Source organism: Hyperoodon ampullatus (genome assembly GCF_949752795.1).
Source record: "Hyperoodon ampullatus genome assembly, chromosome: 8".
NCBI classification, from domain to species: domain Eukaryota; kingdom Metazoa; phylum Chordata; class Mammalia; order Artiodactyla; family Ziphiidae; genus Hyperoodon; species Hyperoodon ampullatus.
Window position 1 is genome coordinate 53,169,668 of NC_136921.1, and position 26,466 is coordinate 53,196,133.

At 39.0% G+C, this 26,466-nt stretch overlaps 1 protein-coding gene across 2 annotated transcripts in view; it reads left to right on the forward strand.

Moving 5' to 3' along the window:
• The window catches only part of RAB3GAP1 (RAB3 GTPase activating protein catalytic subunit 1), a 123,554-nt gene that overhangs the window by 13,632 nt on the left and 83,456 nt on the right, over positions 1-26,466 (forward strand). For both annotated transcript variants that reach the window (XM_079710162.1, XM_079710163.1), the window contains exon 4: positions 24,734-24,866. In XM_079710162.1, the coding sequence (XP_079566288.1) occupies positions 24,734-24,866 (133 nt within the window). The remainder of the gene's footprint in view (positions 1-24,733; positions 24,867-26,466) is intronic.

Consider the following 26,466-nt stretch of genomic DNA (forward strand, 5'->3'; position numbering starts at 1 on the left):
TTTATGTTCTTTTTTTAAAAAATTTTTACTTATTTTGGCTGCGCTGGGATCTTCATTGCGGCATGTGGGATCTTTAGTTTGCGGCACGCGGGCTTCTTAATTGCAGCATGAGAACTGTTAGTTGCAGCATGAGAACTGTTAGTTGTGGCATGCATGTGGAATCTAGTTCCCTGACCAGGGATCCAACCCGGGCCCCCTGCATCGGGAGTGAGGCATCTTACCCACTGGAGCACCAGGGAAGTCCCAGTCAGTGACTGACTCTTTTTTTTTTTTTTTTTTTAATTTTTTTGCGGTACGTGGGCCTCTCACTGTGTGGCCTCTCCCGTTGCGGATCACAGGCTCCGGACGCGCAGGCTCAGCGGCCATGGCTCACGGGCCCAGCCGCTCCGCGGCATGTGGGATCTTCCCAGACCGGGGCATGAACCCGTGTCCCCTGCATCGGCAGGCGGACTCTCAACCACTGCGCCACCAGGGAAGCCCGGTGACTGACTCTTATCTCACTGAAAGATAAGAAGAAAGATGGAAGAAAGATTATTATGGAAGAAAGATCATTAACTTTAGAATATTAATAAAAGAAGAATGACTTTAATAGTATTGAAATGTGTTGAGATTTTTCATACCCACCGAGTAGACTGGAATGACATTTATTTCAGTACTTAAATTTCATAAGGCAAATGTAAAATAAATTTTAGTTATAGTTTTGCTCTTGTTGAGAAACTTCCCAAACTACAGTGTAACAATAGGTCAGACTTGTGACTGATATCACCATTATAAACAATTTATATTTCTTTATTTGCCTTCTCTCCAAACACTGAAGTGTCACATGGATCATTAGAATGGGGGGAGTGGAGATTTTTTAAACGCTAAAGTTTTGGGAGACTAGACAGTTGAGTATCAGTCAGTGATGAGAATATGGTGTTTCTGAAATGAAGTAAATAAAAAAGCAACGTTGAGTTGCCTATAACATTTTTAGAAATAGGATTATTTAAATTAATGTTTATACTCTTTTTCCTTTAAATAGTAATCATAATGTCCGTAGCTTTTCTGGATATTATACAGAAGGAAAAATATGTTATATTTCCTCTTCTTTCAAATTGGAAGTTTTTGGAGTTCTTTGCTGTTATTGTGTTAAAAATTTTATTGTAATAAAAAATGGCAGGAGATATCTTTAAGAGACAGCATAGCATAGCGATGAAAAGTACGGGCCCTAGGGAATTCCCTGGCAGTCCAGTGGTTAGGACTCCACGCTTCCACTGCAGGGGGCACGGGTTTGATCCCTTGTCAGGGAACTAGGATCCTGCATGCAGAGCAGTGCAGCCAAAAAATACACAAATAAATGAAATGGTCCAAAAAAAAAGAGTATGGGCCCTACAATCATATGGCTTGTATTAGAATTCTAGTTTCTTTTTCTCTTTTTTTTTGCGGTACGTGGGCCTCTCACTGCTGCGGCCTCTCCTGCTGCGGAGCACAGGCTCCGGATGCGTAGGCTCAGCGGCCATGGCTCATGGGCCCAGCTGCTCCGTGGCATGTGGGATCTTCCCAGACTGGGGCACGAACCCGTGTCCCCTGCATCAGCAGGTGGACTCTCAACCACTGTGCCACCAGGGAAGCCCTAAATTTTTTTTTTATTGAAGTATAGTTGATTTACAATGTTGTGGCAATCTCTGCTGTACAGCAGAGTGACTCACTTATACACATACATACATTCCTTTTTTCATATTCTTTTCCATTATGGTTTATCACAGGATGTTGAATATAGTTCCCTGTGCTATACAGTAGGACCTTGTTGTTTATCCTTCCTATGTATAATAGTTTACATCTGCTAATCCCCACACTCCCAGTCCTTCCCTCTCAGGAATTCTAGTTTTAGTGCTTACTTCCTTTGTGGCATTGGGCCATCTCAATTAGTTTTTGCTGCTGCTGGCGTTGCCTCTCTTAAAAGTATTCATCAGAGGCTTTAAAATGATATTTGCTTAAGTAGAATAGAATATAAACTAATAGAATTACTTAACACTTATTTGCTATAAAAAGTATCAGTTGCTTCCTTAGAGCTCCTAGAAGTTGAAAACTTAGCACCTGGCTGGGAAAAAATAAAACTCTACGTAATGTATTTTGGCTGAAAAGGTTCAGGTTTCATCAGAGATAGATGAGACGTCTCTTCAGACATTTTTAGTTCTATTATTTCATAGTTTTAATTTTCTTTGTATATTTTAAAAGATTTTTTGGGGGCTTCGCAGGTGGCACAGTGGTTAAGAATCCACTTCTCGTTGCGGTGGCTTAGCACGGGCTCTGTGCGTGGGGGCTTCAGTAGTTGTGGCACATGGGCTCAGTAGTTGTGGCTTGAGGGCTTTAGAGTGCAGGTTCAGTAGTTGCTCCATGGCATGTAGGATCTTCCTGGACCAGGGCTCGAACCCACGTCCCCTGCATTGGCAGGCGGATCCTTTTTTTTTTTTTTTTTTGCGGTATGTGGGCCTCTCACTGTTATGACCTCTCCCGTTGCGGAGCACAGGCTCAGCGGCCATGGGTCACAGGCCTAGCCGCTCCGCGGCATGTGGGATCTTCCCGGACTGGGGAACGAACCCGTGTCCCCTGCTTCGGCAGGCGGACTCTCAACCACTGCGCCACCAGGGAAGCCCGACAGGCGGATTCTTAATCACTGTGCCACCAGGGAAGTCCCTGGTGTATTTTAAAGTAAGTTAGTATTTAGTTGAATTTGTCTGCATTTAATTTTGTAAGTAGCCCTTATCTTTATATTTTGATTTTATTTTTTCCTCCTTTGACTTAGTAATTTTTCTCCTTGTTTCTTTGATTTTGATTTAGTAATTTGATTTTTTCCTCCTAATGAATTTTATGTATACTGCAATTGGCAAGTCTAATGGGTGAGTCATTTTCTAAAAATTTGGTTGTAAATATGGCTGATGAGAATTTTGACTGTATTTTTCTGTAGTGAGGAGGAAATGTTTAAATTATGTTTTCAGGGTAGTGCCCCAAATATTAAATTCTCTCCCTATTATTGGAGCCATGTAGTAAGTCTCTTCAGCTACTTCCTTTTGTTCATTTATTGTTTTATTCACTTTTCATTCATTCATTTATAGAGTTCCTACTATGGATCAAGAATTGTTATTCTGCTTCCTGTTGATTAAAACAACCTCTATGGGGCTTCCCTGGTGGTGCAGTGGCTGAGAGTATGCCTGCCGATGCAGGGGACATGGGTTCGTGCCCCGGTCCGGGAGGATCCCCTGTGCCGCGGAGTGGCTGGGTCCGTGAGTCTGTGCTCCGCAACGGGAGGCCACAACAGGGAGAGGCCCGTGTACCGCAAAAAAACCCAAAAAACAAACAAACAAACAAAAACCTGTCTACCCTCCCTCACTTCCAGATTGTTAAATACTTTAACTCTTTACTCCATAGTCATTTTATCTATTCCTCAGCTATCAGTATAGTCAACCCTCCATATCTGTGGGTTCCACATGTGCAGATTCAACCGAGGATCAAAAATATTGTAAAAAAAATTCCAGAAAGTTCCAAAAAGCAAAACTTGAATTTGTGGCACTGGCAACTATTTACATAGTATTTACAACTATTTATATAGCATCTACATTGTATTAGGTATTATAAGTAATCTAGAGATGATTTAAAGCACACAAGAGGATGTGCATAGTTTCTGTGCAAATATTACACTATTTTATGTAAGGGACTTGAGTATCTGATGATTTTGGTATCCTAGGGGGCTGTGGGAGAGACGTCCTTAGACCAGTTCTCCGCAGACACCAATGGAGGACTGTATTCTTTCTATTCCTCCCTCCATGAAGTGTACAACTAATGACTTGTAAGTGTTCAAGCAGTTAATCCCAAATTACATCTCTGAACTCAGTTGCTTAAGCAAGTTATGGTTGGGACTTACCTGGCAGTCCAGTGGTTAGGATTCCACGCTTGCAATGCAGGGGGCATGGGTTCAATCCCTGGTCAAGGAACGAGGATCCCACATGCCATGTGGTGCAGCCAAAAATAAATAAATAAATAAAAATAAAAAATTTAGGAAATAAGAAAATTACGGTGGAAGTTAGGTTTTATCATGGTAGAATTAGAGTTAAGCCAGTTTAAAGGGTGAAGTTCTTTGTGGACAGAGGGAGTCTTAACCCAGAGTGTTAGGTCTCTTTAATGGGAGTTCTTAACCATAGTCTTAGGTCTCTTTAAATTGTGTACATGCTTAATTTTTTTATACATGCTTAATTTTTAATATGAATATGCATGATTTTCCTGGCAGATGGTCCAGAGCTTTCATCGGATACTTAAAGGAACCTGTGACTCAAAAAAGATTAAATAAAAGCTACTATTTAAAATTTTGTTTTGTATGCATTTACTATTTAAAAAATTAATGTATTTTGTTTTGGTTGAGTACATATCCAAAGGCTTAACTTGATCATGAAGTTTTTTTTAAAAAATTAATTAATTAATTAAAATTTGGCTGCGTTGGTTCTTTGTTGCTGCGCACAGGCTGTCTCTAGTTGCATTGAGTGGGGGCCACTCCTTGTTGCAGTGTGTGGACTTTCATTGCAGTGGCTTCTCTTGTTGAGGAGCACGGGCTCTAGGCGTGTGGGCTTCAGTAGTTGTGGCACGTGGGCTCAATAGTTGTGGCTTGCGGGCTCTAGAGCGCAGGCTCAGTAGTTGTGGTGCATGGGCTTAGTTGCTCTGCAGCATGTGGGATCTTCCCAGACCAGGGCTCGAACCCGTGTCCCCTGCATTGGCAGGCGGATTCTTAACCTGTGCCACCAGGGAAGTCCGATCATGAAGTTCTGTATCCCACACACAGGTCTAATAATTTTTAAGTCAGTGAAATTTGTCCTTAATATACCTCTACCTCCCTAGTCTTTTACTCAGTCTCTGGTATCCTGGCCTCAAGTTTTTTTTTTTTTTTTTTTGCCATACGCGGGCCTCTCACTGTTGTGGCCTCTCCCGTTGCGGAGCACAGGCTCTGGACGTGCAGGCCCAGCAGCCATGGCTCACGGGCCCAGCCGCTCCACGGCATGTGGGATCTTCCCGGACCGGGGCTCGAACCCACGTCCCCTGCATCGGCAGGTGGACTCTCAACCACTGCGCCACCAGGGAAGCCCTGGCCTCAAGTTTTGACAGTCCTACCCTTAAAATGTTGAATGGTCCAAAATTACCTACTTCTTTCCTTTGTTTCCTGTTTCTATCCCCATCTCCAAAATATAATGCTAATCTTACTTGGGTTAGTAGAGTGTAGTTTTTTATTAATTTATTTAAAAAGATTTGAATGGGTGATAATCACTTGATCTTACAAAAAGTATTTTGGTTTCGTATGTTACTAAAATGCTAAAGGAAAATAAAAATGAAATTGAAATTGTAACTCTTCCAGGGAGAGTTTCTTATCCTATCAGTGAGTAAAGTAATTCACAGAAACTGCTTTTGGGCTCCTAGCCTGAATTCCTTTCCACCATATAATGCTCAAGTTTTTAATGTTTTTAAAAGGACACCAGTGGAATTTGAGAAAAATGTAAGGTAAATAAACAGCTTTAGATTGTATGGAGAAATATTTGGGGGCAAGATATCTGTCATATGGCCTAGAAGGTTGTCTTCTGAAGTCAGTTGCCTGAAATTGTCTTTCCTGTCCTTCCCATTCTCTAGTTTTGAGGTCAGAATATTTTTATTAAAATTAAAAAAACCCTGTAATTACAAAAATAATATAACCAAATCAAATAAGGTTTGTATTTCAAAAGTGACAGTTTCCTCCTCATCACTTCCCTTTCGCCCATCTCCTTTTCAGAGCTAACAGTGTTTAACTGTTTGATATTCTATTCCGTGTGTGTGTGTGTCATACCTTTAAAAAAAAAGATCTGTTTTGTGCTACAACTGCTTTTTAAAAAAAACTTTATATTTTGTTGGCTTTTTTTCCAAGATAAGACACAGACATTTATCTCATTATTTTAATGCTTGCATTGTAGTGCACTGTATAACTGTACCATAATGTCTTTGTATTCCTATTGAAAGGATATTTAATTTTCAGTTTTTGCAGTTGTAGCACTGGGGTAGTAAGCATTATTGTACATACATTTCCAGAGTTGTATGAATATTTCTATAACACTTCTAAAAGTAGGATTACTAAGTCAAAGGGAATGTGTTTTTTATTTTTGATATATACAGCTTTGTTTTCCACCAAGATGATTGAATGTACTTCTGCTCTCCTCATGTATGGCACATGAATGCACACATTTCCTCAGTCCTCCAACACAATTTTCATTATATTTCTGTCAATATAAAACTATCTAATTTTTATGTATATTTTCTTGAGCACTGTTGAAAATGAGTGTTCCTTCATGTTTATTAAACATTAGAATTTCCCTTTCGATTGCTTATTATATACATTGACCAATTTTCTACTGTCTTTCTTATTTGAGTTATAGAAGGGCTTTGTTAATAACTGTGTTGCAGATTTTTTGCCTAGCCTGTCATTTTTCTTTTAATTTGAATGTGTCTTTTGCATTACAAAAATTATAAATTTTTCATTTTACTAAAGAACATAAGAAAACTTATTAAAAAAATGACCAATTTAACCATTGTTAAGTGTACAGTTCAGGCATTAATTAAGTGCATTCACACTGTTGTGCAGTGATTACCACCATCCATATCGAGAACTTTTTCATCATCCTGAACTGAAACTATATTCATTAAACACTAACAATATCATATGAGAGGAATCATACAATATTTATGTCTGGCTTGTTTCACTTAGCATAATGTCTTCAAAGTTTACCCATTTTGTAGTGTGTGTCAGTTTCATTCTTTTTTAAGGCTGAAATAAAATTCCATTGAATGTATATGCTACACTTTGTTAATCCATTCATTCATTTGTCATTAGACACGGGTTGCTTCTACCTTGGCTATTGCAAATAATGCTGCTATGAAAATGGTTGTACAAATACCAGTTTGAGTCCCTGCTTTTAAGTCTTTTGGGTATATACCCAAAAATGGAATTGCTAGATCATTGGTACTTCTATTTTTAAGTTTTTGAAGAACCACCATATTGTTTTCCACAGCAGCTGCATCATTTTACATTTCCACTGGCAATGCACAAGGGTTCCAGTTTCTCCCCATCCACACCACTTTTTTTTTTTTTTGGATAGTAGCCATACTAATGGGTGTGAAGTGGTTTTGATCTCATTGTGGTTTCATTTTGCATTTCATTGTAGTTTTGATTTGCATTTCTCTAATGATTAATGATGTTGAGCATTCTTTCATGTGTTTGTTGGCAATCTGTATATCTTCTTTGGAGAAATGTCTATTTAGGTCTTCTTCCCATTTATGGATTGGGTTTGTTTTTTTGTTATTGAGCTGCATGAGCTGCATGAAATTTTGGAGATTAATCCTTTGTCAATTGCTTCATTTGCAAATATTTTCTCCCATTCTGAGGGTTGTCTTTTGGTCTTGTTTATGGTTTCCTTTGCTGTGCAAAAGCTTTGAAGTTTCATTAGGTCCCATTTGTTTATTTTTGTCTTTATTTCCCTTTCTCTAGGAGGCGGATCAAAAAGGATCTTGCTGTGATTTATGTTATAGAGTGTTCTGCCTATGTTTTCCACTAAGAGTTTGATAGTGTCTGGCCTTACATTTAGGTCCTTAATCCATTTTGCGTTTATTTTTGTGTATGGTGTTAGGGAGTGTTCTAATTTCATACTTTTACATGTACCTGTCCAGTTTTCCCAGTACCACTTATTGAAGAGGCTGTCTTTTCTCCACTGTATACTCTTGCCTCCTTTATCAAAGATAAGGTGACCATATGTGTGTGGGTTTATTTCTGGGCTTTCTATCCTGTTCCATTGATCTATATTTCTGTTTCTGTTCCAGTACCATACTGTCTTGATTACTGTAGCTTTGTAGTATAGTCTGAAGTCAGGGAGCCTGATTCCTCCAGCTCCGTTTTTCTTTCTCAAGATTGCTTTGGCTATTCGGGGTCTTTCGTGTTTCCATACAAATTGTGAAATTTTTTGTTCTAGATCTGTTAAAAATGCCATTGTTCGTTTGATAGGGATTGCAATGAATCTGTAGACTGCTTTGGATAGTACAGTGATTTTCACAATGTTGATTCTTCCAATCCAAGAACATGGTATATCTCTCCATCTATTTGTATCATCTTTAATTTCTTTCGTCAGTGTCTTATAGTTTTTTGCATACAGGTCTTGTGTCTCCTTAAGTAGGTTTATTCCTAGGTATTTTATTCTTTTTGTTGCAGTGGTAAATGGGAGTGTTTCCTTAATTTCTCTTTCAGATTTTTCATCATTAGTATATAGGAATGCCAGAGATTTCTGTGCATTAATTTTGTATCCTGCTACTTTACCAAATTCATTGATTAGCTCTAGTAGTTTTCTGGTAGCATCTTTAGGATTCTCTACATATAGCATCACGTCATCTGCAAACAGTGACAACTTTACTTCTTCTTTTCCAATTTGGATTCCTTTTATTTCTTTTTCTTCTCTGATTGCTGTGGCTAAAACTTCCAAAACTATGTTGAATAATAGTGGTGAGAGTGGACAACCTTGTCTTGTTCTTGATCTTAGTGGAAATGGTTTCAGTTTTTCACCATTGAGAACGATGTTGGCTGTGGGTTTGTCATATGTGGCCTTTATTATGTTGAGGAAAGTTCCCTCTATGCCTACTTTCTGCAGGGTTTTTATCATAAATGGGTGTTGAATTTTGTCGAAAGCTTTTTCTGCATCATTTGAGAGGATCATATGATTTTTCTCCTTCAATTTGTTAATGTGGTTTATCACATTGATTGATCTGTGTATATTGAAGAATCCTTGCATTCCTGGGATAAGCCCCGCTTGATCATGGTGTATGATCCTTTTAATGTGCTGTTGGATTCCGTTTGCTAGTATTTTGTTGAGGATTTTTGCATCTATGTTCATCAGTGATATTGGCCTGTAGTTTTCTTTCTTTGTGACATCTTTGTCTGGTTTTGGTATCAGGGTGATGATGGCCTCTTAGAATGAGTTTGGGAGTGTTCCTCCCTGTGCTGTATTCTGGAAGAGTTTGAGAAGGATAGTTGTTAGCTCTTCTGTAAGTGTTTGATAGAATTCACCTGTGAAGCCATCTGGTCCTGGGCCTTTGTTTGTTGGAAGATTTTTAATCACAGTCTCAATTTCAGTGCTTGTGATTGGTCTGTTTATGTTTTCTATTTCTTCCTTGTTCCGTCTCAGAAGGTTGTGCTTTTCTAAGAATGTGTCCATTTCTTCCAGGTTGTCCGTTTTATTGGCATAGGGTTGCTTCTAGTAATCTCTCATGATCCTTTGTATTTCTGCAGTGTCAGTTGTTACTTCTCCTTTTTCATTTCTAATTGTGTGGATTTGAGTCTTCTCCCTTTTTTTCTTGATGAGTCTGGCTAAAGGTTTATCAATTTTGTTTATTTTCTCAAAGAACCAGCTTTTAGTTTTATTGATCTTTGCTATCATTTCCTTCATTTCTTTTTCATTTATTTCTGATCTGATCTTTATGATTTCTTTCCTTCTGCTAACTTTGGGGGTTCTTTTTGTTCTTCTTTCTCTAATTGCTTTAGGTGTAAGGTTAGGTTGTTTGAGGTGTTTCTTGTTATTGAGGTAAGATTTTATTGCTATAAACTTTCCTCTTAGAACTGCTTTTTCTGCATCCCATAGGTTTTGGGTCATCGTGTTTTCATTGTCATTTGTTTCTAGGTATTTTTTGATTTCCTCTTTTATTCCTTCAGTGATCTCTTGGTTATTTAGTAGTGTATTGTTTAGCCTCCATGTGTTTGTATTTTTTTACAGTTTTTTTCCTGTAATTGTTATCTAGTCTTAGCGTTGTGGTCGGAAAAGATACTTGATACGATTTCAGTTTTCTTAAATTTACCCAAGGCTTGATTTGTGACCCAAGATATGATCTGTCCTGGAGAATGTTCCATTAGCACTTGAGAAGAAAGTGTATTCTGTTGTTTTTGGATGGAATGTCCTATAAATATCAATTAAGTCCATCTTGTTTAATGCATTATTTAAAGCTTGTGTTTCCTTATTTATTTTCATTTTGGATGGTCTGTCCATTGGTGAAAGTGGGGAGTTAAAGTCCCCTACTATGATTGTGTTACTGTCGATTTCCCCTTTTATGGCTGTTTACATTTGCCTTATGTATTGGTGTGCTCGTATATTGGGTGCATAAATATTTACAATTGTTATATCTTCTTCTTGTATTGATACCTTGAGCATTATGTAGTATCTTTCTTTGTCTTTTGTAATAATCTTTATTTTAAAGTCTGTTTTGTCTGATATGAGAATTGCTACTCTAGCTTTCTTTTGATTCCCATTTGCATGGAATATCTTTTTCCATCCCCTCACTTTCAGTCTGTATGTGTCCCTAGGTCTGAAGTGGGTCTCTTGTAGACAGCATATATACGGGTTCCGTTTTTGTATCCGTTCAGCCAGTCTATGTCTTTTTCTTGGAGCATTTAATCCATTTACATTTAAGGTAGTTATGATATGTATGTTCCTATTACCATTTTCTTAATGTTTTGGGTTTGTTATTGTAGGTCTTTTCCTTCTCTTGTGTTTCCTGCCTAGAGAAGTTCCTTTAACATTTGTTGTAAAGCTGGTTTGGTGGTGCTGAATTCTCTTAACCTTTGCTTATCTCTAAAGGTTTTAATTTCTCCCTCGAATCTGAAAGAGATTGTTGCTGGGGAGAGTAATCTTGGTTGTAGCTTTTTCTCTTTCATGACTTTAACTATGTTCTGTGACTCCCTTCTGGCTTGCAGAGTTTCTGCTGAAAGATCAACTGTTAACCTTATGGGGATTCCCTTGTGTGTTATTTGTTTCTTTTCCCTTGCTGCTTTTAATGTTTTCTTTGTATTTAATGTTTGATAGTTTGCTTAATATGTGTCTTGATGTGTTTTTCCTAGGTTTTATCCTGTATGGGACTCTCTTCGCTTCCTGGTATTGATTATTTCCTTTCCCATATTAGGGACGTTTTCAACTATAATTTTTCCAAATATTTTCTTAGTCTTTTCCTTTTTTTCTTCTTCTTCTGGGACCCCTATAATTCGAATGTTGGTATGTTTAATGTTGTCCCAGAGGTGTCTGAGACTCTCCTCAATTCTTTTCATTCTTTTTTTTTTTTTAATCTGCTCTGTGGTAGTTATTTCCACTATTTTATCTTCCAGGTCCCTTATCCATTCTTCTGCCTCATTTATTTTGCTATTGATTCCTTCTAGAGATTTTTCAATTTCATTTATTGTGGTGTTCATCATTATTTGCTCTTTAGTTCTTTTAGGTCCTTGTTCAGCGTTTCTTGTATTTTCTCTGTCTATTTCCAAGATTTTGGATCATCTTTACTATCATTACTGTGAATTGTTTTTCAGGTAGACTGCCTATTTTCTCTTCCTTTGTGTGATTGGTGGGTTTTTACCTTGCTCCTTCATCCGCTGTGTGTTTCTCTGTCTTCTCAATTTGCTTACCTTACTGTGTTTGGGGTCTGCTTTTCACCGGCTGCAGGTTCGTCATTCCCGTTGTTTTTGGTGTCTGCCCCCAGTGACTAAGGTTGCTTCAGTGGGTTTTGTGGGCTTCCTGGTGGAGGGGACTAGTGCCTGTGTTCTGGTGGATGAGTCTGGATCTTGTCTTTCTGATGGGCAGGACAGCATCTGGTGGTGTGTTTTGGGGTGTCTCTGGCCTTATTATGGTTTTAGGCAGCCTCTCTGCTAATGGGTGGGGTTGTGTTCCTTTCTTGCTAGTTGTTTCGCATAGGGTTTCCAGCACTGTAGCTTGCTGGTCATTGAGTGGAGCTGGGTCTTAGCATTGAGATGGAGATCTCTGGGAGAGCTTTTGCCATTTGTTATTACTTGGAGCTGGGAGGTCTCTGGTGGACCAATGTCCTGAACTCGTCTCTCCCACCTCGGAGGCACAGGCCTGACACCTGGCCAGAGCACCAAGACCCTGTCAGTCACATGGCTCAGAAGAAAAGGGAGAAAAAAATTTTTTTAAAAAGTTATTAAAATAAAAAGTAAAAAAATTATTTAGAATAACAAAAAATTAAAAAGTAATAAAAAGAAAAAAAAGGAAGAAGAGAGCAACCAAAGCAAAAAAATCCACCAATGATAACAAGCGCTAAAAACTATACTAAAAAAACAAAAACAAAAACGGACAGGCAGAATCATAGGACAAGTGGTAAAAGCAGTTATAAAGGCAAAATCACACAAAGAAGTATACATCTACACCCACAAAAAGACAAGAAGGAAAAAAAATATATATAATCTATATATAAAAAAAAAGAGAGAGCAAGCAAATCAATAAACAAATCTACCAGTGATGATAAACTCTAAATACTAAACTAAGACAAACATAAAACCAGAAATAAATTAGATGCAGAAAGCAAACCCCAAGTCTACAGGTGCCCCCAGAGTCCACCGCCTAAATTTGGGATGATTCATTGTCTATTCAGGTACTCCAGAGATGCGGGATACATCAAGTTGATTGTGGAGATTTAATCTGCTGCTCCTGAGGCTTCTGGGAGAGATTTCCCTTTCTCCTCTTTGTTCGTACAGCTCCTGGGGTTCAGGTTTGGATTTGGCCCCGGCTCTGCATGTAGGTCTCCTGAGGGCGTCTGTTCCTGCTCAGACAGGATGGGTTTAAAGTAGCAGCTGATTAGGGGGCTCTGGCTCACTCAGGCCGGGGGGAGGGGGGGTACAGATTGCAGGGCGAGCCTGCAGCGGCAGAGGCCGGTGTGACATTGCAACAGCGTGAGGCCCCATGTGTTCTCCCGGGGAAGTTGTCCCTGGATCACGGGACCCTGGTAGTGGCGGGCTGCACAGGCTCCTGGGAGTGGTGGTGTGGATAGTGACCTGTGCTTGCACACAGGCTTCTTGGTGCCTGCAGTAGCAGCCTTAGCATCTCATGCTTGTCTCTAGTGTCTGTGCTGATAGCCACGGCTTGCGCCCATCTCTGGAGCTCGTTTAGGTGGTGCTCTGAATTCCCTCTCCTCGTGCACCCTGAAACAATGGTCTCTTGCCTCTTAGGCAGGTCCAGAGTTTCTCCCGGACTCCCTCCTGGCTAGCTGTGGCGCACTAGCCCCCTTCAGGCTGTTTTCATGCAGCCAACCCCAGTCCTCTCCCTGGGGTCTGATCTCCGAAGCCCGAGCCTCAGCTCCCAGCGCCTGCCCGCCCCGGCAGGTGAGCAGACAAGCCTCTCGGGCTGGTGAGTGCTGGTCGGCACCCATTCTCTGGGCGGGAATCTCTCCGCTTTGCCCTCTGCACCCCTGTTGCTGCGCTGTCCTCTGTGTCTCCGAAGCCTCCCCCCTGCCCACCCTCCGTGTCTGCTAGTGAAGGGGCTTCCTAGTGTGTGGAAACTTTTCTTCCTTCTCAGCTCCCTCCCAGAGGTGCAGGTTCCATCCTTATTGTTTCATCTCTGTTTTTTCTTTTTTCTTTTGCCCTACCCAGGTACGCGGGGAGTTTCTTGCCTTTTGCGAAGTCTCATTCTTCTGCCAGCGTTCAGTAGATGTTCTGTAGGAGTTGTTCCACATGTAGATGTATTTCTGATGTATTTGTGGGCAGGAAGGTGATCTCCATGTCTTACTCCTCTGCCATCTTGAAGGTCTCTTTGCTCACTTTTTAATGCACTGGTTAAGTTGTAAGGGTTCTTTATTACATTCTAGATATTAATCTCTTATTGAGTTGGCCAAAACGTTCGTTCGGGTTTTTCCATAAGATGTTATGGAAAAACCCGAACGAACGTTTTGGCCTACCCAATATATGATATATAACCTGCAAATATTTTCTCCTATCCTCCTCCCTACCTTAGCTCTTTCCTATTTCTTTTTTCCATCCAGGGTGTTCAGAGGAATTCTCCTCAACTAATACCGTTATCACATTATAAGCCTACACAGAAGCCTTCAAAGGCTCTTCATTGCCCACAGGGTGAAGTTGAAACTCCTAGAACTGATATTCGTAGACATCCACTGTCAGGTCTCTCTCTACCTTTTTTTTTCTCTATTCCCTGTAGGAAACTTCAGCTGAATTGGACTATTTGTTCTCTAAATTTGACATCCAGTGTCCTGCCCCAGACCATTATCTGTTCTTTCTTACTAGCCTTACCTTACCTACAGACTAATGGGGATCCACTTTTCTGAATGAATCAATTTCTGACTCACTTGGTATTTATCCAACCATCTCCTTAAGCTCTGACCCATATATTGTTCTCCTTGTTTATCTTGTTCGCATATGTACTATTGAATTTATATATATATATGTGCATGTTTATGTCTATCTGCCTTAGCTTCTAGTGGAAAGAACCAGGCTGTGGTGGATCAAATTCTAGCTTTAGTACTTAATAGTATGGTAGCCTTGGACAGGTTTTTAAATCTTTGAACCTTTTCTTATCTATAAAATAGGGTTGAAACTTATATGACAGTGTTAGGAGATTTTATGTATGCACACACACAAACATGCACATACACACATAATTACACATTAATTACTTGGCTTAGTAGACACTCAGTGTGTGTAGTTCTTATCCTGAAGGGCAGGGAAGTAATCTGTACAGACATTTAGAAAATGTCTGGGGCTTCTCTGGTGGCGCAGTAGTTAAGAATCCGCCTGCCAGTGCAGGGGACAGGGGTTCGAGCCCTGGTTTGGGAAGATCCCACATGCTGCCGAGCAGCTAAGCCTGTGCGCCACAACTACTGAGCCAGCGCTATGGAGCCCGCGAGCCACAACTACTGAGCCCGTGTGCTACAACTACTGAAGCTCGTGCGCCTAGAGCCCGTGCTCCGCAACAAGAAAAGCCACTGCAATGAGAAGCCCGTGCACCGTAACGAAGAGTAGCTCCTGCTTGCCACAACTAGAGAAAGCCCACATGCAGCAATGAAGACCCAGTGCAGCCAAAGGCAAATAAAATAAATAAATAAATAAATAGCTAGAGGTGCTGGAGAGGTGCTTGTTGTGGGCCAGGGTGCCCACAGTTTGTGTGTGGTTTTGGGAAACCAACCAGAGCCCAAGGAAGTTTCACTGTTTTTCCTAGGCCTTATTCCTGGGAGTAAGCAAGCAAGTGTGTGCATTCTTCAGGAGTAGAATCTCGGTTTCTTATAGCTCTCCTATAAGTCCCACTAGTTTTGTAACCAGCTAAGGAGACACATCTTCCTGGTATTGAACCCCAGGGAGGTGGTGCTCAATATGTGGCTTGGACCACTCACTCTCCACGGAGGATCTCTGAGCCTGTGATATCCGTCTCCTCTTCTGTGTCCCCTCCTAGTGCTGCAAGTCCTGATTGCTTCTCCTCCCTTTCTACTTGACTTTGTGTGGATCTTTCCTCATAGCCTTGGTTGAAGAAGAGTCTTTCTATCATTCTCCAATTTGTTTTCATTGAGGATTCCTCATGTAGCTGTATTGTGATGTGTTCCTTTGGGGAGGTGAGCTCAGCATTCTCCTACTCCACCAATTGATCTCCTCCCTTGATATTATCTTTTTAATTATAGCCATCCTAGTGGATATGAAGTGATGTCTCATTGTGGCTTTGATTTGCAGTTTCCTGATGGCTGTTCATGTTGAACATTTTCTCATGTTATTTTAATTTATTAATAAATTTATATTTTTTGGCTGCATTGGGTCTTTGTTGCTGTTCTCAGGCTTTCTCTAGTTCGTCGAGTGGGGGTTAATCTTCATTGCAGTGCGCAGGCTTCTCATTGCGGTAGCTTCTCTTGTTGCAGAGCACGGGCTCTAGGCGCGTGGGCTTCGGTAGTTGCAGTCTGTGGGCTCAGTAGTTGTGGCTCGCGGGCTCCAGAGCACAGGCTTAGTAGTTTTTTTTTTTTTGCGGTACGCGGACCTCTCACTGTTGTGGCCTCTCCCGTTGTGGAGCACAGGCTCCGGACGCGCAAGCTCAGCGGCCATGACTCACAGGCCCAGCCGCTCCGCGGCATGTGGGATCTTCCCGGACCGGGGCACGAACCCGTGTTCCCTGCATCAGCAGGCAGACTCTCAACCACTGTGCCACCAGGGAAGCCCCCAGGCTCAGTAGTTTTGGTGCCTGGACTTTGTTGCTCTGCGGCATGTGGGATCTTACCAGATGAGGGTTCGAACCCGTGTCCCCTGCACTGGCAGGCGGATTCTTTACTGCTGCACTACCAGGGAAGTCCCTTTCTCATGCTTTTATTGGCCATTTGTATATCTTCTTTAGAGAAATGTCTATTCAGATCCTTTGCTCATTTATTTTCTAAAGTAGATTGATTTATTTATTTTTACTTTTTTGGCTGCACTGGGCAGCATGTGGGATCTTAGTTGCTGACCAGGGATTGAACCTGCACCCTGTGCAGTGGAAGCTTGGAGTCTTAAGCACTGGACCACCAGGAAATTCCCTGCCCATTTTAAAATTGGATTGCTTGTCTTTCATTATTCATTTGTAAATGTTCTTTATATATTCTGGATACAAGTCCCTTATGAGATACATAATTCACACATTTTTTCCCATTTGCCATGTTGCAGCATGTATTGTGGGTTGTCTTTTCACTTTCTTGATGGTGTCTATAGTTCTTGCTCTTCCATTTAGGTCTGTGATCCATTTTGAGTTAATTTTCATGCCTAGTGTAAGGATAAAGGTTTCAATTTCTTTTTTTTGCATGCAGATATTCAGTTGTCCCAACATAGATGGCTTTTTAATATTTGTATTTCAATACTGCAAACGTTCAAAAGGATTTCCTCCATCAGTGCATGAAAACTTTCATTTTTAGCTTTATACCAAGGTTTTGTTTACCCTGGTTGCACATTAGAATCACTTGGGAGCTTTTGAAAAATTCTAGGGTTTAGACACAACCTCAGAGATTTTGATTTAATTAGTCTCTTGTGGAGCCTAGTTATCAGTATGTTTTTTAAAGCCTTGTAGTTGATTATGAAGTCTAATTAGGGTGAGAACCACAGCTCTATGCTCCTCAAAAAAAGAAATGGAAAAAAACCACTAGGTTTTATGCTTCACTATATTTTTTTCCTCTTCAATAATGTGTTGCTTTCGTCAGTAGAAGAAAATAATTTTTAATAATTTGTTAAACAGTAATTTAACCAGAGTTTTAGTTTTATAATGAAAGATTATATTTTTAATGGTAGGTTGTTTATGATGTGAAATTTGATTCTGGTAACCAATAAATTTTAAAGATGGCTTATGTTTAGGTGTTACAGAAAATCTCAATCCAGGAAGGCAGTGAGTTTATCCATGTGTTTGATTTATACCATGAGGAAATTAACTTCATGAGGAACTCACCATGAGGACTGTGATGTACATATGTCAATTCAAGTCAGAGAGAATACCTTTAGGGACTGGGTTGTATGGTATTTCAGGTTGTTAGACTAGATCTCAGTCTATATATTCTGTGTTACTGAAATATTTCCAGTATATTTGGAAAATATGGGTTTCTTTGTGAATACTGATAAAGATAATTCCTAAGATACTTATTAAGCATGTAGGCACTGTTAAGTTCTGGGCTGCAAAGAATAGACCGTAGTCTTTGCTCTTTACAGTCTAATGGAGAAATAGATATATACGTAAGTGACTTGAATAAGAAGCCATTCTAATGATTTGAACAAGACATTGAGGATCATTACCTTTCATGGAGATAAAGCAGATTTTCTACAGGAAATAACATTTAGGATGAGTTTTGAAGAATGTAAATGTGAAAGGTATGCTAAGAGGAAGTAGAGAAGAGCAGGATAAATAGTCTGTGCCCAGATGTCAAAGATAAAGCATACCTCTGAGGAAATACAAGTGGTTAGGATCGTAACACAGGGTAGGTGGAAGGTAACCGTGGGAGATAAACCAGTAAAGCGGTGGGGCCAAGTCTGGTGGGTTTGTGTTTCTACCAGTCCAAGAAGTGCCTTCAGTTTTTAAGTAAAAATAAAAGACACATTCTTCATTTTCACCAAGAACTTTATTGAACAACGTATTCACCCTTTTGTTCCACTACCTTCTGCCATTTTTCAGGCAACTTCATAATTCCATCTTCCCAAAACTTTTTACCTTTTTAAGCAAATAACTCTTCCAGGTGACTTTTACAGTCTTCCAGGGAATTGAAATTTTCTCCATTAAGAGAATTTTATAAAGACTGAAATAAATGGAAATCCAAAGATGCAATGTCTGGTGAATACAGCGGATGAATCAGAACCAGCCAAGCTGTAACAGTTTTTGCCTGGTCATCAGAGAAACATGCGGTCTTGCGTCATCCTGATGGAAGATTATGCGTTTTCTCTTGACTCATTCTGGACGCTCTTTGTTGAGTGCTGCTTTCAGTTGGTCTAACTGGGAGCAATACTTGTTGGAATTAATCGTTTGGTTTTCTAGAAGGAGGTCATAATAAAGGACTCCCTTCCAATCCCACCATATACACAACATCACCTTCTTTGGATGAAGACGGGCCTTTGGTGTGGTTGGTGGTGGTTCATTTCATTTTCCCCACGATCTCTTCCGTTCCACATTATTGTACAGTATCCACTTTTCATCGCCTGTCACAATTTATTTTAAAAACGGAACATTTTCCTTACATTTAAGTAGAGAATTGAATACGGAAATACAGTCAAGAAGTTTTTTTTCACTTAACTTATGTGGAACCCAAACATCAAAGCGATTCACATAACCAAGCTGGTGCATTGATTTTCGGTGCTTGATTTGGATATTTTGAGTATGTCGGCTGTCTCCCGCACTGTATAACGTTGATTGTTCTCAGTTAATGTCTTGATTTGATCGCTGTCAACTTCACCTGGTCTACCTGAACATGGAGCATCGTCCAGTGAGAAATCTCCAGCACAAAACTTCGTAAACCACTTTTGACACATTCGATCAGTCACAGCACCTTCTCCATACACTGCACAAATCTTTTTTTTACATTTCAGTTGTGTTTTACCTTTCCTGAAATAATAAAGCATAATATGCTGAAAATGTTGCTTTTTTTCTTTCATCTTCAGTATTAAAATGGCTACACAAAAATTCACCAGTTTTGATAAGTCTTTTCTTAAATGCATGCTGATATGACAGCTGTCACATACAGTCTAACAAAATTGTTTCAAATGAAGTTAAAGACAACTAAGTGCTACTAGAGCCATCTTACAGAAAAAAACGAATGAACCTTTTGGCCAACCCAGTAATGCCACACTTAGAGGTGCTTGTGATGAGCCATTTTTGTATTATGACTGCTAATTATATTACATGTTTATATCCCTTTTTGATGTTTTTGTTTTATATATTATATGCATAATGTATTGCTACAGTAATGCTTAATTTGTTAATAAAAATGTACATATATGGAGGTGGATACTCAAAACCTTTTACTGATAGAATACATGATTAAACATCTCTGGAAGCCACTTATAGGTTATGGAAATCCACTAAAGTATTTTAAACAGAAGAACAGTATCAGATTTATGTTTTAGGAAGGTAACCATGTGGAAGAAGGATTGTAGGGTAGGGATATGGAGACCAGTAGAAAGCTATTAAAATAGTCTGGGCCTGACGTTGTGAAGGGCTCAACTAAGAGAGTGACCTTTATCTTGCTGAGGTCTTTGGCCCTCCAAAGTTCTGGCTGAGAATATTTCTTAATTACCTAAAATTTATTAAGTTGAAAGATGAGTGGAAAGGATTGTTGGGTCCACATGATGATGTTTAGTGCATGTTGTTCTTACATAATTGCCATTATCTTTTCTCTTGGAAAAAGAGCATCTTACTCTCCCTACCTACCGCATTTTCCTCAGAAGTTTAATATTCCCCCATATCTCCTTATCTCTTTTTAAAGCGGTGTTCTATTGATGTTTTTTCTTTGTTGGGTTATAGTTTACACACAGTAAAATGGACAAAATTCAGATTTACAGTTTATTTTGACAAATGTATGTACCCATGTTACTACCATCTAAAGTAAAAAACTATTTTCATCATCCCAGAAAGATTCCTTGTTTTTCTCTCTATCCCGTAAGTAACCATAGTTCTTATTTTTTTCACTATATATTAATTCTACCCATTCTTGAGTTTCATATAGTGGAATCATACACTATGCATTCGTGTCTGACTTTTTGCTCAACATAATATTTTAAGAATTCATCCATGTTACACATAACATTTTTTAGGTCGTATGACTGTACCACAGTGTGTTTATCCTTTCTCCTATTGACAAATATTTAATTTGTTTCCATTTTTTTCTTACTATTAATAATAAAGGTGCTATGAACAATTCGGTGAACATATGCTTTGCTTTTTCTTGAGTTTATACTTAGGAGTAGAGTTGCTAGGTCTTGTGTTCAGTGTTATTAGAAACTGCCAAACTTTTCTAAAGTACAAGGTTGTACCATTGTATACTCTTAGCAGTATGTGAGATTTCAAGTTGCTCTACATTCTGACAGTTGGCATTATCAGATTTTTATTTTTAGTCATCTTACTGGGTGTGAAGTGGTATCTCATTGTGGGTTTTTTTTTTTTTTGTGTGTGTGGTACATGGGCCTCTCACTGTTGTGGCCTCTCCCGTTGCGGAGCACAGGCTCCGGACGCTCAGGCTCAGCGGCCATGGCTCACCAGCCCAGCCGCTCCACGGCATGTGGGATCTTCCCGGCCGGGGCACAAACCCGTGTCCCCTGCGTCGGCAGGCGGACTCTCAACCACTGCGCCACCAGGGAAGCCCTCTCATTGTGGTTTTAATTTGCATTTCGCTGTTGACTACTGATATTCAGTAGTATCTGGTGATTCATCACAGTTAACTATTAGTCATTCATACCTTCTTTTGCTAAGTGTCTGTTCAAGTATTTTGCTCATTAAAAAAATATTGGATTGTTTCGTTTTAAAAATTATTCTCGTACATCCTGGTTGTGAGTCTTTTGTCAGATATATGTATTTGAGTTTTTCCATTAGTCTATGGCTTTCCTAATCATTTTCTTAATTGTGTCTTTTTTTTTTTTTTTTTTTTTTTTTTTTTTTTTTTTGTGGTACGCGGGCCTCTCACTGTTGTGGCCTCTCCCGTTGTGGAGCACAGGCTCCGGATGCACAGGCTCAGCAGCCATGGCTCACGGGCCCAGCCGCTCCGCGGCATATGGGATCCTCCCAGACCGGGGCACGAACCCGTATCCCCTGCATCGGCAGGCGGACTCTCAACCACTGCGCCACCAGGGAGGCCCTTAATTGTGTCTTTTGATGAGCATGTTTATTTTAGTGAAGTTCATTTTCTCAGTTTTTTATTTTATTTTACTTTATTTATTTATTTTTTTGTGGTATGCGGGCCTCGCACTGTTGTGGCCTCTCCCGTTGTGGAGCACAGGCTCCGGACGCGCAGGCTCAGCGGCCATGGCTTACGGGCCTAGCTGCTCCGCGGCATGTGGGATCTTCCCCGGACTGGGGCACGAACCCGTATCCCCTGCATCGGCAGGCGGACTCTCAACCACTGCGCCACCAGGGAAGCCCTTGATTTTATTGTTAGTGACTTTTGTGTCTTGTCAAAGGAATTTTTGCCTGTTTTAAGGTTGTGAGGATATTCTGTGTTCTCTTCCATATGAATATCTAATTATTTCAGAACCATTTGTTGAAAAGACCATCCTTTCCCTACTGAATTGTAGAGGCTCGTCTGTTGTAAAATGAAGTATTAGTGTGAATATATTTCTGGACTGTCTGTTATGTTTCATTGATCTATTTGTCCTTATGCCAGTACTGTACTGTCTTAATTGCTGTAGCAAAGTAAATCTTAAAATCAGGTAGTATACTTTTCATCAAAAATTATTTTAGCTATTCTCGGGTCTTTGGATTTTCATGTTAGTTTTAGAATCAGCTTGCCAGTTTTTACAGAATGCCTGCTGGGATTTTGATTAGGATTGTGTTGAAGTTATAGATCAATTTGGGAGAATCGACATCTTAATGATGTTGTGTTTTCCAGTCCGTGTACATGAAATATCTCTGTTTAGGTCTTTAATATCTTTTAGTAATGCTTTGAGGTATTTTTAGGTAGAGTTCTTGCTCATCTTTCATTAAGTCTCTTCCCTAGATATTTGATTTTTTTTTTGATGTTATAAGAGTGGTATTTAAAAAAAAATTTCCCAAGCGTTTGCTCGGTATGTGTATATAAAAATGCACATGATTTTTGTATACTGACCTTGAATTCCACAACTTCATAAACTCAGTTAGTTTTAGTACTTTGTAGATTCCTTTGGATATATTATGTACATAATCATGCCATCTGTGAATGCAGACAGCTTTCTTTTTTTTTTTTTCCTTCCTGTGGCATGCGGGCCTCTCACTGCTGTGGTCTCTCCCATCGCGGAGCACAGGCTCCGGACGCGCAGCCCCAGCGGCCACGGCTCACGGGCCCAGCCGCTCCGCGGCATGTGGTATCTTCCCGGACTGGGGCACGAACCCGTGTCCCCTGCATCGGCAGGTGGACTCTCAACCACTGCGCCACCAGGGAAGCCCCCAGACAGCTTTCTTTCTAGTCTGTGTGCTTAATTCTTTTTATTGTCTAATTAGGGCCATCAGAGGTTATTTTTGATGAATTACTAGATTAATTCTGAACTAGAGTTACCCTTTCTGGTTCTAGTAGTAAATATACACCATACTGGAATTTGGTGTCAAGTGACTGTATCATAATGGAATTGAAGGAGGGAGGTTGGAGTGTTGTTTTTCAGTTAAGCTAAATTATCTTAAAAAGTTTGTTTTGGACACAGAACCTGGATGCCCTCTATATTGAATACAACCAAATCCACCTTGAGATAGCTGTTCAGTAAGGTTGACAGTTGTACCTAGAGTGCAGGATTAGGGTCAGATAATGTTTCTTTGTATCATTTTTTTTTCATTTTTTTTTTTGCTGTACACGGGCTTCTCACTGTTGTGGCCTCTTCCGTTGCGGAGCACAGGCTCCGGACGTGCAGGCTCAGTGGCCATGGCTCACGGGCGTAGCCGCTCCGCGGCATGTGGGATCCTCCTGGACCAGGGCAGGAACCCGTGTCCCCTGCATTGGCAGGTGGACTCTCAACCACTGCGCCACCAGGGAAGCCCTCTTTGTATCATTTTAAGGGAATATTTCATAATGCCATTTGCAGCAACATGGATGGACCTAGAGATTATCATACTAAGTGAAGTAAGTCAGAAAGAAAAAGATACCATATGGTATCACTTATATGTGGAATCTAAAATATGACACAAATGAACTTACCTATGAAACAGAAACATACTCATAGACATATAGAGCACAGACTTGTGGTTGCCAAGGGGGAGGGGAGGACCGATAGTTTGGGACTAGCAGATGTGTAAACTATTATATATAGAATGGATAAACAGCAAGGTCCTGTTGTATAGCACAGGGAACTATATTCAATATTCTGTAATAAGACATAATGGAAAAGAATATGAAAAAGAATATGTGTTGTCTAACTGAATCACTTTGCTGTGCATCAGGAACTAGCACAACATTGTAAATTGACTATATTTCAATTAAAAATATGGCAAAAAAATTTCAGCTTTTCTGCAAGCTTGAAAAGGGAACTTATCTCTCATTTTCTGGACTTCTCCCCCCCTACCTTAGTTTTAGCTTTCACTGCTTTATTGTGGGCATTCTTCCTAGCAAACCAAGCTCTTATGTATATCATTTATTACTTACTGCAGTTTGAGACTTTTGGTACAGGCCATATATATCTTAACACAGGTTAACCTCACTTTAAAGAAACCCAATGTATAAAAATCATAGTTTTTGATATGTATCATACATGGTGATTATTCTCCTAATAAAAAGATTCAGAATTATAAATAGCTTGCCAGGAACACATAAAACTTAGGTACAGTCTGAAAAACACTTTTAAAAAATTCAGTAATGCAGAGAATCATTTCTTACATTTTTCCTGTCTAGTTTTGGGCTATCTGTATTTGGAAGTTGCTGAGTTGGTATTTCTGCCTGTAGTGGTGGTGCTATGCTGTAATGACTATCTGTAATATCTCTCCAGTGGAAAGAATAGCTATGGGAGACTAGAGGACCTGTGGCAAAAATCCTTTTTTATGGTTATGTTGTGTAAGTAAGAGGGCTGTTTGGAACTTTTAATTAAAATATTTTCCAATGAAGAAGTTGCTGTTTAATTGAAAATATTTGAATGCCAAAGCTTGATAAAGAAGCTTGCAGAACCTGTTAAGCAAATAAGTACTACAGATCTCATGTGACTTCAATTGATTTTACAAATTTGCTTTTCTTTTTCTGAAGCAATTTCTGATATCCAGTAATTCTGTGTACCACGTAGTGATGTTATTAGATTTGATATCTTTATAATAAAAATATATTTTATTATCATGTATTTTTTAATAATTTTTTAAATTTATGAAATTTAACTATTTTCAGTTAAAAGCTACTCACAGATTCTGCTGTTGGTAGAGAAGGTGTTGGGGTTTTTTTGGTGTGTGAAGAGGCGTGGGATTTACTGTATATTCATGATTTTATATAGAGACTCATCTTCCAAAAATTACTTGAAAATTACAATTTTGTAAGTCACTTGATAGTTAATATTCTAGGGGAATTTTCTTCTAAAGTAACACTGTGATAAATAGTTTATAAAATAATTTCCTCTTTGTTTATTCACTTACATATTTTTCCTTTTATTATAGGGAGGATAAATATAGGATAGAACTTTTAGATTAATGGGCAGAAAAAGGGAAAAAAGATCTGTGGTTAATAAACCTAATGGTAACTATTGAATGCCATAAAGTAGATGGTTTTCCTTTTTTTTTTTTTTTTTTTTTGTTAAATACAGGGTATATTTACTTCTGGCACATGGGAAGAGAAATCAGATGAGATTTCCTTTGCTGATTTCAAGTTCTCAATCACTCATCATTATCTTGTACAAGAATCCCCTGATAAAGAAGGAAAGGATGAAGTATTAGAAGGTAAGTTTGTACTACATATTTTTAAACTCTTGTAAGAGTGATTATAATTTTGAATTATGAATTTAGTTCTCTTAATTAAGTAGTATCCTCTGGAGATATTTTACGTGTGCAGAGTCGTTTCACCACATCTGAAATAGAGTATGATCTTTGCAGAGGAAAAATTGCAGCATCGTTTATTTTAAAATTAATTAAATCAGCACATATTTATTGAGTGCCTGAGATGTGCTCGGTACTCTGCTAAGCCCAACTGAAAAAAATTTACATTCCAGTAGGGGAGATAAGGTCTATAAGTAAGTAACAATAATAAGAGGTAAAAAGTGGTAAGTGCCATCCCAAAGCACAAAGTCTTACTGGAGTTCAGAATAGGAAAGATCACTTTCAGTCCAGAGAGCTCAGAGAAGATGTTATAGAGAATTAAGTAACTAAGCTGGGCTTTGAAGAATTAAAAAAAAGTTATTGATTAGTCAGTGTCATGTTTTGAATGTACCCCAGACTTCAGAGTCAGATCAAGTGGATTAAAATTCTGGTTTTTCTACTTACTAGTTACTTGACCTTTCTAAATTTGACTGATCTCATTTGTAAAATGGAGTAATACTACCTGGAGGGTTAATGGGAGGATTTAATAAGATACTGTACATAAGTACCTATCTCATGATTACTAATGTTACCAGGCCCTTGTATAAGCATTGCAATTAGTATTCAAGTTAGCAAACATCATTTGCAGCTTAATAAAGAATTTTAAGAGTTTGTTTCTTCCCCAAAAAGTCATATATATTATTTGCTAGGCGTAATTTATAAACTTGCAAAGGCAACTTGATTTTATATTATCAATCATTTTAAGAGAAAGATCCATTTTAAGAGAGTTGTTTTTTAATATAATAATCTCATAATGTATTGCTGACTTGAAATGCTGTAACTTCTAATTCTAATTAATATTTTAATCTTATTAAATTTTGTATTGCCTATTTTTTTCCCCTAAAAAGTACCTTTCTCAGTACCTGGCCTGTGTTAGGTACTCAGTAAATAGTGCTTACAGTTGTTAATAGGTCACATCATCCAAAGTCTTTGTTTTGTAATATGCCAGTGTAAAACAGTGAGTGAGCAAGGTATTAAAATATGAATTTTGAATCTGTTGGTCAAATACTCTTCTTCATTTACTCATAAAATAAATATGCAGAATGTGTGTTAAAGTTTTTCTGGTCAAAACAGATTATCATTTCTAAGTGTAGGCCTGAAATATTTGTGCCTTTTCTTGTATAGGAATAAAATTATATTACCTTTTCTGTTGTATATATTATTTTCACAAACAAAACAGTTAGATAGCATCTGCATTTAGATTCATAAACTAGGACAGATAATTTGACCACGTATATACATATTTAAGATAGTTATACAGCAAAATAAAATAATTAAACCAGAACATGAATAGATATACTTTAGGAATAACGGGAAGAGGGAAATATATGCAACTGGTGGGAAGTCTGATAATAGCCCAGAGATTTCCAGGTGTAACCTTCTGCTGATTAATGAAGGAACCTGTTCAAGGTAGAGAAATCTTAAGTGCTGTTAATTTGAAGAAAGATCATATATCAAGGAGAAG